Here is a 16,078-nt window from a genome sequence, read left to right on the forward strand (position 1 = left end):
TCTTGTTTTAATGGTATTTATCTCTTGCGGGAAAACTTTCAGTGACTCTCTATATCTCCGAGTGTAACTTTCAAACCCCTCTAGCTGATAGTTAAGGGTTTTCATAATCATATCTTTCACAGCGTCCTAACCTAATTCTTAATTCCTGATCAGTCTTGCAGCACTGACTTTGCCTAGACTATATTCCCTATTTTTGCTCTATTTAACAAATCATAGCCACTCTTTAAGTCTCAGCTAAAGTTTTAGCTTATCCATGCAGCTCTCCCTCACCTCCACACTCTATTGATTACAGATTCTGGTGAATTACAGCACCTATGGTCTGTACTTAATCATAGGTCACCTCCCTTTCTATGCCTGTTTCCTTTCGTCCCACCTATCATTTCACGTTCTAAAGACAATGTCATAATCCCATGGATCCCACAGTACTGAGTCCTGGGCTGGGCACAAAATAGGTGCTATATATAGAAGGCCGGGGAACAAAGATGAGTTCTGAACATAACTGAGGAGTCAAATTATAATAGATAACACTCATATATATGCTAGGCACCAGTGCAAGTGCTTTATATGTATTAACTCATCTAAATCTCACAATAAGCCCATGAGATGGTAACTATCATAATCCCCATTTTCCGGAAAAGGAAAATGAATCAAAAGCTAGTAAGTGACAGACCTCGGTTCAAACCCAGGCGGTCTAGTTCCAGAATCTCTACTCTTAACCCCTTTGTTCTATCACCACCAACGAGATGGAGAGAAGGACATGTTGCTATAAAGAGGATGGAGCAAAAGTGGGAGAGTAGAGGTTAAGGAATGAAATGATGGGGATAAAACACTGGGTAAGAGAAAGGAATAAGGACAATGGCAAGCAAAAGATTGGAGAAGGGGGAACAATAGCAAAGAGCAAAACAAAGATAAGGGAAAGTTGACAAAGAAAAGGTAAAAACAGAAAGTCAACATGGGTTGGGGAGATGAGGAAGGCCCAGGAAGACCTTGAAGAAAAGGCTGCCATGGCAAGCAGGAGGCAGAGAACAAATGAGGAAAGGCAATTCTTACAAGATGGTGAAGGTGCCGTTGTAGGTGTTGAGCTCTGGCACAAGCACTCTGTGGAGCCTCTGCTTTGGGCTGAAACTAGTACACGACAGCGTCTCATTTTTGCAGGTACAGAGCTCACACGTGTTGATGTTCGTGGTAGCGTTCTCTTCTGGTTGCTCAGTTAAAGTTGCGTATGCCTTTTCTGGGGTATATTTTACAAAATGCAGCACTGAATGCTGGGTTGTTGGGGGAAAAACTGTCTCAGATGACGCTGGTTGCGGACGTACAGTAATTTTCAGGTCCATGGGTGGAACAGTGACTTTAGTCAGGTTCGGACGTTGACTCTGAACCTGTTCTGGATGGGCAAGTGTCACCTCAAGGTCCTTTGGAGGAGGAGCTATAGTCTTCTTCATGGTTGTATAATGTGTAGGCTCTGTAATAGGTTCTGGAGTAATGGTAAGCCCCAAGCCCACATGATGAAATGTGGTACTGGGTGATGCTGGATGCTGACCTTGATCCTTACTTGGAGTTGGAGCTGTCACCTCCTGATGGAATGGATATTGAACTATAACTGGGTTCAGGAGGCATAGCTGGGGCCTGCTGGGGGACAGGGGACTGAGCTGGGGCCTCCTGCTGGACTGGAGGTGGCTCTGGAGGCTGAGTTGGGATCTCCTGCATGGTTGGAGAAGGTTCAACCTCCATATTGGATCCTGCAGTTACAGTAATTTCCAGGTCCATAGGTGGAACCGTGACTTCAGTCAGGTTTGGATGTTGACTCTGAACCTGTTCTGGACGGGCAAGTGTCACCTCAAGGTCCTTTGGAGGAGGAGCTGTAGTCTTCTTCGTGGTTGTAGAATGTGCAGCCTCCATAATAGGTTCTGGAGTAATGGTAAGCCCCAAGTCCACATGATGAAATGTGGTGCTGGGTGACGCTGGATGCTGACCTTGATCCTTACTTGGAGTTGGAGCTGTCACCTCCTGATAGAATGGATATTGAACTACAACCTCGTTAGGTGGCTCTGGAGGATGGGTTGGGGTCTCTTGCATGGTTGGAGAAGTTTCGGTCTCTGTAGTAGGTTCTGGAGTTATGATCAGCCCCAGGTCCAAAGGTTTAACCGTGACTTTATTTAAGGTTGGATGCTGAACCCGAACCTGCTCTGACTGTGGAAATGTCACCTCAAGGTCCTTTGGAGGAGTGGTGGTCTGCTGCAGGGTTGCAGACTGTTTAGCCTCTGTAGTAGATTCTGGAGTTATGGTAAGCTCCAGGTCCAAAGGTTGAACTGTCACATTTGGTGACCACCGATGCTGAGCTTGATCCTGACGTGGTGTTGGAACTGCTGCCTCCTGATATACGGGAGGTTGAGATACAAGTTCCTTAGGTGGCTCTGGATGCTGATGTGGGGTCTCATGCATGGCTGGAGAAGGTTCAACCTCGGTAGTAGATTCTGGACTTATGGTAAGTTCAACTGTGACTTTATTTAAGGTTGGACGGTGAGACTGAACCTGCTCTGAATGTGCAAGTGTCACCTCAAGGTCTTTTGGAGGAGATGTAGTCTTTTTTAGGGTTGTAAAATGTTCAGAACCTGGTGTCTGAACAATCTCCTCCTGATATACTGGAGATTGAGCTACAACAACCTCCTTAGGTGGCTCTGGAGGCTGAATTGGGGTCCCCTGCATAGGTAGAGAAAGTTCAGTCTCCTTAGTAAATTCTGGAGTTATGGTAAGCCCCAGATCCAAAGGTTGAACTGTGACTTCAGCCAAAGTTGGATGCTGAGTCTGAACCTGCTCTAGGTGTGCCAATGTCACTTCGAGGTCCTTTGGAGGAGCTACAGTTTTCTTCAGGGCTGTAGAATGTTCAACCTCTATAGTGGGTTCTGGAGTTACGGTAAGCTCCAGGTCTAAAGGTTGAACTGTGACTTCGGTCACATTTGGTTGCTGAGCCTGAACGTGCTCTGGATGTGGAAGTGTCACCTTGGGGTCCTCTGGAAGAGATAGAGTCTGCTGCAGGGCCATGGAATGCTCAGCCTCTGTAGTAGGTTCTGGAGTTACAGTAAGCTCCAGGTCAGCAGGTTTAACAGTGGCACTGGGCAAGTTTGAAGGCTGAGCTTGCTCTTGTCCTAGAGGTGGAACTGTTACCTCATTATGGACTGGAGGTTGTGCTACAGCCTCCTTAGGTGGTTCTGGAGGCTGAGCTGGAGCCTCCTGCTGGGTTGGAGAAGGTTCTACCTCCTTAAGGGGCTCTAGAGGTAGAGATGGGGCTTCTTGCAGGACTGGAGAGGATTCTACCTTCTCAGGAGACTGTGGAAGCTGAGAATGGGTGTCTTGAGAGACTGGAAAAGGTTCTACTTTGTCAGGGAGTTCTAGAGGCTGAGCTGGGGTTTCCTGCTGGGCTGGACATGGTTCTACCTTCTGAGGGGGCTCTGAAGGCTGAGCTGGGGCCTCTGGCTGTGTGGGAGAAGATTCCGCCTCCTTAGGGGGCTCAGGAGATATAGCTGGGGCCTGCTGGGGGACAGGGGACTGAGCTGGGGCCTCCTGCTGTGTGGGAGAAAGTTCCACCTCCTTAGGGGGTTCAGGAGACATAGCTGGGGCCTGCTGGGGGACAGGGGACTGAGCTGGGGCCTCCTGCTGGGTTGGAGAAGATTCTGCCTCATTAGGGGGCTCTGAAGGCTGAGCTGGGGCTTCCTGCTGGGCTGGAGATGTTTTTACCTTCCCAGGGGGCTCTGAAGGCTGAGTTGGGGCCTCCAGCTGTGTGGAAGGTTCTACCTCCTTACGGGGCTCTGGAGATATAGCTGGGGCCTGCTGGGGGACAGGAGACTGAGCTGGGGCCTCCTGCTGGGTTGGAGAAGATTCTGCCTCATTAGGGGACTTTGAAGGCTGAGCTGGGGCCTCTGGCTGTGTGGGAGAAGGTTCCACTTCCTTGGGGGGGCTCAGGAGATATAGCTGGGGCCTGCTGGGGGACAGGGGACTGAGCTGGGGCCTCCTGCTGGGTTGGAGAAGATTCTGCCTCATTAGGGGACTTTGAAGGCTGAGCTGGGGCCTCTGGTTGTGTGGGAGAAGGTTCCACTTCCTTGGGGGGGCTCAGGAGATATAGCTGGGGCCTGCTGGGGGACAGGGGACTGAGCTGGGGCCTCCTGCTGGGTTGGAGAAGGTTCTACTCCCTTAAGGGGCTCAGGAGATATAGCTGGGGCCTGTTGGTGAACTGGAGCCTGAGCTAGGGCCTCCTGCTGGGTTGAAGATTCTGCCTCATTAGGAGGCTCTAAAGGCTTAGCTGGGGCTTCCTGCTGGACTAGGGATGGTTCTACCTTCTCAGGGGGCTCTGGAAGCTGAGATGGTGACTCCGCCTGTGTGGGAATATGTTCTACCTCTTTAGGGGGCTCAGGAGATATACCTGGGGCCTGCTGGGGGACAGGAGACTGAGCTGGATCCTCCTGCTGGGTTGGAGGTTTGACCTCCTCAGTGGGCTTTGGAGGATTAGCTGAGACTACATGTTCATTTGCAGATGGTTCAATCTCCTTAGGGGGCTCTGAGGGCTCAGGTAGGACCTCCTGTTGGCTTGAGCAGGTTCTACCTCGTTAGGAGGGTCTGGAGTCTGAGCTATGAGCTCCTGTTGGCCTGGAAGAGTTTCATCTTTGGGGATCTCTGGAGACTGGGAAAGAGGCTTGAACTGGATTGGAGAAAATTCAATCTGCTCAGGGGGAACTGGAGCCTGAGCAGGGACCTTCTGCTGCACTGGAGAATGTTCAACCTTAGTTGGCACTGGAGTTATGGAAGCCTCCAGATCTACAGGTTTAACTATGATATTGGGCAACATTGGATGCTGAGCTTGACCGGGACCTAGAGGTGAGAATGTCACCTCATGATGTACTGGAGCCTGAGACACAATATCTGTAGAGGACTCTGGAGGCTGAGCTGGGTGCTCATACTGAACTGGAGAAGGCCCGATCCCCTCATTGGGCTTTGGATGTTGAGCTGGGACCGCATGCTGGACTAGAGAAGGTTCTACACCCACAACAGGCACTTGAGACACAGCTGAGCTCCACTGCTGGCTTGGAGGAAGCTCAATTTCCTCAGGAAGATCTTCAGGCTGAATTGGGACTCCCTGCTGGACTGGAAAAGGTTCAAAATTTTCAGGGGGTGCTGGATGCTGATCTGGGACCTCCTGCTGGATTGGAGATGGTTCGATTTCCTCAGAAAGATCTTCAGGCTGATTTGCGACTTCCTGCTGGATTGGAGAAGGTTCAACATTTTCAGGGGGTGCTGGATGATCTCGGGCCTCCTGCTGGATTGGAGAAGGTTCCAGCTGCTCAGGGAACACTGCAGACTGAGCTGAGGCCTCTTGTTGGGGTAGAAAAGTTTCAACCTCATTAGTGGACTCTGGAGTTATGGTAAGTGCCAGATCCACAGGTTTAACAGTGACACTGGGCAACAGCAGAAGCTGAGTTTGACCCTGACCTAGAGGAGAAACTGTTACCATATGATGCTCTGGAGAGTAAGCTGGGACCTCCTCCTGTTGGGTTGGAGAAGGTTCAACCTCACCAGAAGGCTCTGGATGCTGAGCTGTGGCTTCCTGCTGGGTGGCAGAAGGGTTAACTTCCTCAGAGGTCTGTAGTTGCTGACTTGGGGCCTCCTGATGCGTTGCAGGTTTAACCTCCCCAAGGGGATTTGGATGCTGAACTGTGTCCTCTGACTGGGCTGCAGAAGGTTCAATCCCCTCAAGAGACTCTGGATACTGAGTTGGGGTCTCTGATTGGGTTGGAAAAGGCTCACCCTCCTCTGGGACCTGAGGGTGCTGAGCTGGGGACTCCTCCTGGGTTGTAGGTTTGATCCCCTCAGAGGTCTGTAGGTGCTGAGCTGGGGCTTCTTGTTGGGTTGGAGAAGGTGCAACCTGCTCAGATGTCTGTGGATCCTCACCCTGGCTCTCCTCCTGGGTTGAAGATTCACCCTTCTCAGGGGTCTGTGGAAATTGAGCTGGAGCCTCCTCCTGGGATGGAGATGGGTTTTCCTTCCTCAGGGGCTTGTGGATGCTGGACTGGGGCCTCCTGCAGAGTTGAAGGCTTAACTTTCTCAGGAGTCTGTGGATGATGACCCTGGCTCTCCTCCTGTATTGAGGAAGGTTCATTCTCTACAGGGGTCTGTGGAAGCTGAGCTGGGGCCTCCTGCTGGGGTGGAAGATGTTCACCCTCTTCCTGGGTCTCTGGAGGTTTGGCCAGGGCCTCCTCCTGGCTTGAAGATGGTTCACCCTCGGGGCCCTGTGATTGCTGAGCCAGGGCCTCCTGTTGAGTTGTGGGAGGTTTAACTTCTGCAGGATACTCAGGATGCTGAACTGAGGTTTCCTGCTGTGTTGGAGGTTTCTCCTGTGTGGTAGATTCTGGGGATTCAGTTGGAGTCTCCTGTTGAACTGGCAAAGGTTCAGCTTCCTCAGGGGACTGTGGAGGCAGAGTTGGGGCTTCATGCTGGGTTGCAAATGGTTCCACATTAAGGGGCACAGAGGGCTGAGCCGCAGCCTCCTGCTGAACTGGAAAAGGTCCCACCTCTGTAATGGGTTCTGGTGTTATAGTAACCTGCACATCTGCAGGTTTAACACTGACATTGGGCAGGTTTAAATGCTGAACATGATGGTGACCTGGAGGCGAAACGGTCACCTCATGATGCCCTAGAGATTGAGCTGGGTGCTCCTGCTGGGTTGGAGAAGGTTCCACCTCCCCAGAAGGCAGCTCGGGAGGCTGAGCTGGTTGTTCTTGCAGGGCTGCTGAAGATTCTATCTCTCCTGGAGACTGAGCTGGGGTCTCCTGCTGGATTGAAGATTCTGCCTCATTAGGGAGCTCTGCAGGCTGAGCTGAGGTCTCCTCCTGGGTTGAGGAAGGTTCAGCTTCTCCAAAAGGCTCTGGAAGCGGTGCTGGGGCCTCCTGCTGAGCTGGAGAATGTTCTTCCTCTTCAGGATTCTGTGGGGGCTGAGCTGGGATCTCCTGCTGAGTCAGAGAAAGTTCAAATTCCTCACTAGGCTCAGAAAGCAGAGCTGGTGGTTCCTGTACGCTTGGAGGCTTAGCTTCCTCAGGAGGCTCTGAAGGCTGAGCTGGGGTCTCCTGCTGAGTTAGAAAAGGTTCAAACCCCTCAGGAGACTCAGAAGGCTGAGCTGGTTGCTGCTCACTTGAAGGCTCAACCGCCTCTGGAGGCTTAGCTGAGGTCTCTTGCTGCATTGGAGAAGGTTCTGCTTCCTCAGTATGCTCAAGAGGCTGGGGTGGAGCCTCCTGCTGGGCTGTAGAAGATTCAACCTCCTTAGCCAGACTCTGGAGTTACAGTAAGTTCCACATCCGCAGATTTATGTGTAACATTGGAAAACCTTAAATAAGTTGGATAGTGGCTTCTAGGTTGACTTAGCACCTCATCACTTACTGAAGTTTGAAATAGATACTCCATAGGAAACTCTGGAACTAGAGTTGGGGCCTCCTGTTGGACTGGACTAGGTCCAGCCTCCTCGGGGTGCTCTGCAGGCCGAGCCGGGGCCTCCGGCTGGGCTGGGGTGGGCCCAGCCTCCTCGGGGCGCTCTGCTGGCCGAGCCGGCGCCTCCATCTGGACTGGAGTGGGCCCAGCCTCCTCGGGGTGCTCTGCTGGCTGAGCCGGCGCCTCCGGCTGGACTGGAGTGGACCCAGCCTCCTCGGGGTGCTCTGCTGGCCGAGCTGGTGCCTCCAGCTGGATTGGGGTGGGTTCAGCCTCCTCGGGGAGCTCTACAGGCTGAGCTGGGGCCTCCTGCTGGATTGGAGAAGCCTGAGCCTCCTTGGTGCGCTCTGGAGGCTGAGTTAGGGTTACAGTAAGTACCAGATCCACAGGTTTAACAGTGACGTTGGAGAAGTTTGGCCACTGAGCTTCATTCTTACTCAGAGATGGCACATTCACCTCATGTGCTATTGGTTGAGGTACCATCTCCTTAGATGGCTCTGGAGGTTGAGCTGGGGCCTCCTGAGGGGTCGAAGGTTCTACTTCCTCAGGGGCCTCTGTCGGTTGAGCTGAGGCCTCCTGAGGGGTCGAAGGTTCTACTTCCTCAGGGGCCTCTGTCGGTTGAGCTGAGGCTTCCTGCTGGAGTGAAGAAAGTTTGTTCTTCAGGGGTGAAGGCTCAGCCAGGGCCTCCTGTGGGTTTACACCTTCCTTAAGTATTTCAGTAGGTGGAGATGGAGCCCCCTGCTGAACTGGAGATGTTTCTATCTCCTCAGGGGGGTCTGAATGTTGGGCCTGGGCCTCCACCTGAGGCAAAAAAGATTCAGCTTCCTCAGGCAACTCTAAATGATTTGGGGTCTCCTGCAGGAGTGGAGGAATTTCAACCTCCTCAGGGAGCTTTGGAGGTTGATCTGATCCCCCTGGGAAATCTACTGGTAAATTCACCATACTGGAATCTGAATAACCATCCTGCAACTGTTGTTGTAGGTGGTCTTTATTTGCAAATTGGCTTGGAGTTCCAACAACTTTGGCAAGCCTTTGATGCTGAGCTAGATCTTTCTCCAGGTTTGGGGGTGAAACAATAAACTTTGTTGGCTTTGAACTGTGACTATCCAGAGGTGGAACAAGTATTTCAAATGACTGGTGATCTTCAGCCTGATCTAGACCTACAGTTTTAATCGTACTTTGGAGTCGAGGAGGCGGAGCTATGGTCTGATTCTGATCCCAACCTAGCCTTGGAACCACCTCTGGGAGCCTTTCCAGCTGGGTTAGCCAGTCAATCAGATCCTGCTCTGCCTCTGGGGGCAGCTTACCAACTGAATCCGTGTCCGGGAACGGAACCAAAGTCTCAGTCAACTCCTTAGGCAGAGACAATCGGGCTGGAGCAGAGGACCCCTCTCCTGGGGGTGTAAGTGCCTGGAGCGATTCGGGCGGGAATTGAGAGGACTGTGAAGACCAGGGCTCGGTGGGCCCCAGGAGGTCGGCGGTCAGCTGGGCATGGTCCAGGGCCCACTCCGGAGGCTGAGCTGCCTGGACCAGCAGCCACAATGATTGCCACGTGCGGAGCAGCAGTGGGGCCCAGAGGCGCAGCCGGGACATGACACGCGGAGGCTCTGGGGCGCAGCCACCCACGCTAGTGGGTCGATGCGCTTCTGAGCAGGAGACGAACCGTTAGGGCAGCCCCGTTACGCACGCACCGTTTAGAACTGCACGCCCCTCCCCCGCCTACATTCCACCCTTTATTACCCTACCTGTATTAGCTCAGCGTGGACGGGACCCCGCCCCTCAGAGCGAGCCCCTTTTCCAGAATCACCAGGGCCCAAGCCTCCCTTCCCCTTACGGAGGGCACAACCACCTCCTGGGGCTCACAGCGAGGCAGGATGGGCCCGGACTGCAGCAGCTCTGGGGTGGAAGGGGGCAGGGGGCAGTTTCCCAAGGACGCCACAGGACCGGCATCCCGGGAAATTAAAAAACACTAGTCCAATTCTGGCGGTTTGAACTCCGCCTCTTCAAAGCTTAAATCCGAGAGACATTCTTCCTCCCCTGGGCCATCCTGCTTCCAAGAAAAGTAGCTGAGCTGCGGAATAAGCACCCGGCAGGGCAGTGGGGAAGGGAACACATTTTACAGTGACTTATTCTAAAATGTTGCCATTTCCTCTACATTCTCAATACGCATGTCTGAGCATTGAGTCGCCACTCTGTTAGGAGGCTTCCTACCACTGACTCAGTGATGTCTCCAAGATTTCTGTAGGAGGGGTTTCGGGTGGAGGTTGAGGGGGCAGGTGAGCATTTCATTCTGGGAATGAGGGTCTGAAACCAAGAGAATAGCCCTCTATTTACGCTGGCATGGGAAAACCTCCCCCATCCCACCTTGATTCAACACAGCCGTCAGTCTAGAAAAAGTAACACCACCACTTTTTAGAGGTCTGACCCTGAGTGTGCACATGGAGGAGGCACTTAGGATGTTCAAGTTAGCATGTTAAACAATTTTCTTGAAATACTGTAACTAGCCACGTAGTTTGCAACAGTTTACATCCTTCACAGCCCTTTTTACAATCTTTTATTTGAGTCCTTGTTTATGGTCTGGCACAAGCTCTAACACGCAAACCCTAAGAGAGAAGGGTTTTATCTTATTCCCAGCGTCTAGCACATAGTAATGGTTTTTAAATGGAACGGATTCCAAGACTGGCCTTATTTAGGAATGGATCTGTTGTTCCAATCAGGTTTCTGAAACCTTTAGCATCAATACGGAATCTCTTTCACGTTTCACAGGAAGCTAGACTTCTTAAAGTGTAAACTTGGATAAGTCTGAAGTTTCCTTGACTGGCTTGATTTAAATTGAATTAAAATAATTCTTTTGCACACAAAAAAAACTTCAAATACTTTTTCAGAAAGTAACCATCTTTCCTTTCTCCACTCTTCCCTTCAAAACAAACAAACTTTGCAGCTTTGGAGTGAGTTAAATAATCAGAAATCTAGCCCCAAATTAAGTTTTCAATGACATGAAACACATCCTTTTCTCCTTTTTTTTAAAACATTCTATATGCAGTATATTAATATCTTCTTTTAGAAATTACTTTGGCAACTTAATCCCTAATTCAGGGCATTGATATAAGTGATTTACAGAAAAGTTCTTCAGCAAAATATTTCATACAAGGTATGTATGAGATGCTGACATCTGGGTAATACACCTTATTTGAAAGGCATAATGGTTTTCAAACACTGTAGCATAATCTCACTTAAGGCCAGAGTTACTCTGTTCCCAAATCCTTGAGATTCTGTTGGAGGGGAGCTCTAAAAGGCTGTGTCCTCTCCTATGTCCACAACAGTAGGAGTATTCTGATGCAATTTGCTCTCCAAATTTGAAATCAGGGGTCAGAGCCAAGGGCCAGGACTTCAGGAAAAGCCCCAGAGATTCTCTGCACTCAAAAGCAGTTTCAGAGTTTTACATTTCCCAAAGGGTGATAGAGCTAACTGTACGTGCCCAAGTCTTCCAAATCCTGCCGGCTGCTTTAAATTATGGCTACACTGGCTGTGGAATCCTCGAGCTCCAATCTCCACATACTTGAATTAAATCCTGTAGGTCCTCTTCGGTTCTGGCATCTGTAATCTCTTCACAGGGTCTATATTCCACAGCTATTTTACCACTTTCTGAAATGAAGTTAACAAGTAGCATATCAAAATTTTTCTTGTTCTAAAACTTGCTGTATATAACTGGGATAGCACCTAGTAATTAGACATTCTTTTGATTTTTAAAAAATATTTTATTCATTTATCTGAGAGAGAGAGTGCACAAGCAGGGGGAACAGGAGAGGGTGAGGGAGAAGCAAGCAACCTGCTGAGTAGGGAGCCTGATGAGGGGCTCGAACCCAGGATCCTGGGATCATGACCTGAGCCGAAGGCAGACCTTAACCAACTGAGCCACTTAGGTGCCCCATAGACATTCTTTTGATTTCTAAAAGCAGAAAATAAAAGCATCTTCTCAGAAGTTTTCTCATCTCACACTTCAGTTTTTATCATAATTTTTTTTTTAAGATTTTATTTATTTATTTGAGAGAGAGAAAACACGAGCAGGGGGGAGGGGCAGAGGGAGAGGGAGAAGCAGACTCCCCACTGAGCAAGGCAGTCCGACATAGGGCTTCATCCCAGGACCCTGGGATCATGACCTGAGCGGAAGGCAGACGCTTAACCGACTCAGCCACTTAGGCACCACTATCATAACTATCTGTGAAAAAATATATATGAAGTTATCAACCATGTGGTTAAAAAATCTTTATGATCTCAGAGATAGGAACTAAGGAATAATGACATAGGAAGTTAAAACTGTGGAAGCAAAACTGTTCAATCATAGTATGATTAAACAGTAAGACATTAGGTAGGGGTCAATGTAAGTTCAAACCTGGAATAGAGACCACTGGACTATGGCTGATACTTCATATTAGAAACAAGGCAAGTGTCTACTCCCTGAGAACCCAAATCCCACCAGATACAATGAACAATGCTTTGGAGGGGGGTGGGCAGGGCATGCATTTGAACACTTTATTGGCAGAAACAGGCCCGTGTAACTTATAGACAACACAATTTACCTTAGGGCAAACTACAGCTACGAGACTTTTTAGTCTAAGGAATTTTGAATGTGTACAAGGGATACCATAGCATATTATGGAGAGGTCAACAACCCAAACGCTTAGTTTGCTTCTTAAAGGTTGTCATTCAGAATTGACAGCTAATGGAGAGTCTACCTGATGACCAGGGAAGTCAGTCTTCACGGGAAGACTTGCCCAGGCTGGAAACCTGAGACCAATCCACGGTCAACTCTTACAAGCAAATAAGGTCTCTGAAACGTAGCTAGGATGTTTATAGCAGCAATGTCCACAATAGCCAAACTGTGGAAAGAGCCAAGATGTCCATCGACAGATGAATGGATAAAGAAGATGTGGTATATATATACAATGGAATATTATGCAGCCATCAAAAGGAATGAGATCTTGCCATTTGCAACGATGTGGATGGAACTGGAGGGTATTATGTTGAGCGAAATAAATCAAACAGAGAAAGACATGTATCATATGACCTCACTGATATGAGGAATTCTTAATCGCAAGAAACAAACTGAGGGTTGCTGGAGTGGGGGGTGGGGTGGGAGGGATCGGGTGAATGGGTGATAGACACTGGGGAGGGTATGTGTTCTGGTAAGCGCTGTGAATTGTGCAAGACTGTTGAATCTCAGATCTGTACCTCTGAAACAAATAATGCAATATATGTTAAGAAAAAAAAAAAGAAGAAGAAGAAGAAGGTAGCAGGAGGGGAAGAGTGAAGGGGGGGAAATCGGAGAGGTAGACGAACCATGAGAGACGATGGACTCTGAAAAACAAACTGAGGGTTCTAGAGGGGAGGGGGGTGGGAGGATGGGTTAGCCTGGTGATGGGTATTGAGTAGGGCACATTCTGCATGGAGCACTGGGTGTTGTGCACAAACAATGAATCATGGAACACTACATCTAAAACTAATAATGCAATGTATGGGGATAATATAAGAAAAAAAATTAAGATAAAAGAAAAAAAGGAATGAACTATGGAGACTTGCAGCAAGTGGGTATATGAGGCTAAGCGGAAGAAGCCAGACTGAAAAGTCTACCTATCATATGATTCCATTTATTTGACATTCTGGAAAAGAAAAAATCGTAGGGACAAAGAAGAAATCAGTGCTCATCAGGGCCTAAGGGAAGGAAGGGGGTTGTGACTCCAAAGTGGCAGCATGAAGAAGCTTGTTTGTCTGGTAGAACCCTATCTTGATTATGTTGGCGATTACATAGCCCTAAGCATTTGTCAAGGCTCTTAGTACTGTATACCCCCCCCAAAAAAAAGTGAATAGTACTGAATGTAAATTTAAAAATAAAAATACATATAATGGGGACGCCTGGGTGGCTCAGTCGGTTAAGCGGCTGCCTTCGGCTCAGGTCATGATCCCGGGTCCTGGGATCGAGTCCCACATGGGGCTCCTTGCTCGGTGGGGAGCCTGCTTCTCCCTCTGCCTGCCTCTCCCCCAGCTTGTGTTCTGTCTCTCTCTCTGACAAATAAATTAATTAATTAAAAAAAATACATATAATGACCACTTTGGAGAGAGTTTTTTTTTTTTTAAAGGTGGAATAAGAAAACTTCATAGATAGGAGAGGTCATCAGAGTTTAAACATTTGAAGTCTTTTTTTTGTCCAGGATGAAGGCAGAGATACTGATGAATTTCAGACTGGTCAAGAATGCTGTTAAAAACTGAAGGTGACCACTAAGAGGAACAGAAATAAAATGTGTAACTTCTGAATCAGTAGAAGTCATGAAAGAAGGGGAAAAAAGAAGCAACTAAAAAAGTGGTAAAAACAAAACACCAAATAAGATGGTAGGAGCAAATCCAACTATATTAGTTATCACAAGAAATGAAAACAGATGAAAGAAAAAAAAAAAGGAAAACAGATGAAAGTCACCAGGAAAAAGATTATATTTTTAAAATCCAGCTATATTTTATGTGCCTTACATAAACATTGACAGGGAAAACATACAAGGAAAAGGTTTTTTTTTTTTAAAGATTTTATTTATTTATTTGAGAGAGAGAGAATGAGAGACAGAGAGCATGAGAGGGAGGAGGGTCAGAGGGAGAAGCAGACTCCCTGCCGAGCAGGGAGCCCGATGCGGGACTCGATCCCGGGACTCCAGGATCATGACCTGAACCGAAGGCAGTCGCTTAACCAACTGAGCCACCCAGGCGCCCAAGGAAAAGGTTTTTAAAAAGATACACAAAGAAAATATTAACCAAAATAAAGCTGGTATAGAACTATTAATATCCAACAAAATGTGCAGCTTTTATTTAATATTAATACCTACTGTATGCAGAGCCCTCTCCTAGGCCGGTGGGGTGATATGGGAGAAACAAACATGACACCCATCCCAGGGGACTGTAGTTTGGGTGGTGTCCACATGACTCTAAATTACTCTATGTAGTCAACAAATACTTTTCAGTAACTCTGTGCAAACCCAGCAAGAGATGACATTTCTAAAAAAAGAGACAGGGGAGGGAAACATACTTGGAATTCCAATGATAAAACTCATGTATTGATCAGTGTAGCAGTTGGTTTCCAAAGACACCTGCCAATGAACCATGCCTCCCAGTCTTCATGGCCTCATGTAGTCTCCCCTCCCACAATGCATCTGGACTGGCTCTGTGACTCATTTTAATAAATAGGATGTGGCAGAGAAGAAAATATGCCAATTTTGAGCCTAAGCCTTATGAAGGCCTGGCAACTGTGCTTCTGCACTTTGGGGACAAAAGCTGCCGTGTAGTAAGTACAGCTATCCTGCTGTAGAAACCAGCTGGAGAAGGAGAAGCCGTGAGACTGAGGGAGAGAGCGGCCCAGCCATCAGGGCTGAACCCTGCCTTCCAGCCGTCCCCGCCAAGGCTCCAGACAACCCCCAGATGTGCCCAGCTGGCCCACAGTGGCCCGGTCAACCCACAGAACCAGGAGACACAATAAAGTTATTTCAAACCATAAAGTTTTGGAGGTAGTCTGTTATGCAGCTATAGATAACCAAAACAGTCGCTTCTGAGGTGTGCCAGACACTGCTAAACCTTTTCCTAAATGCCGTTATTTAATCCTTTCAACATACTTAGAGATATGTATCATGAACACACCCCCCCCCCACCACCGATTTTACAAATGAAGAAACTGAGGCTTGGAAAGAATGTCTTACAACTAAGAAGGAGCAGAAGCCGGCTTGAATCAAGGGCCTTCTTGATATGGACTCCACACTCCCAACCATCGCATTATGTGGCCAAGCGGGGAAGTCGAAGGCTGAAAAACACAAACCGTTTTGGAGTGAATCACAATGTCTGTGTCTCCCCTGGCATGAGCGCCCTTCAAGCTTTTCCCTCATTGTCTTTTTCATCCTGGACTATGGAAGAGTGAAGGGGTTCTGGAAAGATGATCAATAAGTAGGCGGATGGCATAAATTGGAGATTTTATTATAGTTTTGACACATTTCATAAAAAGCACTAATCATCCTCAGTGTTCGGTTGTCATTTGAGAAAGTGTAAATGCTGCATCTGCCACTGCCTATCTTTTCTTCCAGACAAAAGAACACATGTTCCTGACCAGGAAATGTGCTTTGTTCCCCACGCTTCATCACCACTAGAGAAGCCTGAGCTTTGGGACAGGTGGGGAATGGCTGCCTTTATAGGCTCTCCCCTCCCCCACAGCCCAGGCAGGCTTCCAGGACCATTCTGGGCCCATCCGGTGTTAGAGATCATCTTAGTCCCTACCTCAGGTTCACAGATGAGAAAACAAAGGTCCCCAGGGGAGGTGTGGCTTCATCAAAATTGTACTGAGAGCTGTGTCAGAGTCAGGCTAGGACCACTTCCCCAGATTCCTTCTCCAGGGCTCTCTGAATTCTAAGACTCTCTGGAGTCTCGTCTCCAGCTGCAAGCAGGCACTGGACTCCTGATGGGGGTGAGTCTAGAAGTCTGTAAGGTGCTGAGAACAGCCAGGTCTTTTGAGAACGGAGCTGAGAACCCAAGAGCCCAGCAGCCAGATGTTCAGCACCACAGACAGCTCAGCTGGCCTAGGACTTGG

At 48.7% G+C, this 16,078-nt stretch overlaps 2 protein-coding genes across 2 annotated transcripts; both read right to left on the reverse strand.

The window, feature by feature from the left end:
- Positions 1–1,548: 1,548 nt before the first annotated feature.
- LOC123841944 (leucine-rich repeat-containing protein 37A3-like) lies at positions 1,549–3,648 on the reverse strand. The gene has a single exon (XM_064583314.1). The coding sequence runs from the start codon at positions 3,607–3,609 to the stop codon at positions 1,549–1,551; it is 2,061 nt and encodes a 686-aa protein (XP_064439384.1). The 5' UTR covers positions 3,610–3,648.
- A 743-nt stretch (positions 3,649–4,391) lies between these two features.
- Positions 4,392–7,950, reverse strand: LOC123842579 (leucine-rich repeat-containing protein 37A2-like). Its single transcript, XM_064583315.1, has 2 exons — positions 7,423–7,950; positions 4,392–7,115 (listed from the first exon to the last, which is right to left on the reverse strand). The coding sequence occupies exons 1-2, from the start codon at positions 7,948–7,950 to the stop codon at positions 5,976–5,978; spliced, it is 1,668 nt and encodes a 555-aa protein (XP_064439385.1). The 3' UTR covers positions 4,392–5,975.
- Between the last annotated feature and the right edge of the window lie 8,128 nt (positions 7,951–16,078).

The sequence above is a fragment of the Mirounga angustirostris genome, unplaced genomic scaffold (assembly GCF_029215605.1).
Source record: "Mirounga angustirostris isolate CCGP_5_RB_7025 unplaced genomic scaffold, mMirAng1.0.hap1 SCAF_17, whole genome shotgun sequence".
NCBI classification, from domain to species: Eukaryota; Metazoa; Chordata; class Mammalia; order Carnivora; family Phocidae; genus Mirounga; species Mirounga angustirostris.

Coding starts and splice junctions, on each gene's coding strand:
- LOC123841944 (XM_064583314.1), bottom strand. CDS start 3,609: ATGTCTCCTGAACCCCCTAAGGAGGTGGAACTTTCTCCCACACAGCAG.
- LOC123842579 (XM_064583315.1), bottom strand. CDS start 7,950: ATGGTACCTCAACCAATAGCACATGAGGTGAATGTGCCATCTCTGAGT. Junction 7,116..7,422: donor AGTATCTATTTCAAACTTCA/GTAAGTGATGAG, acceptor TTTCTAACTCAG/CAGGAGACCCCAGCTCAGCC.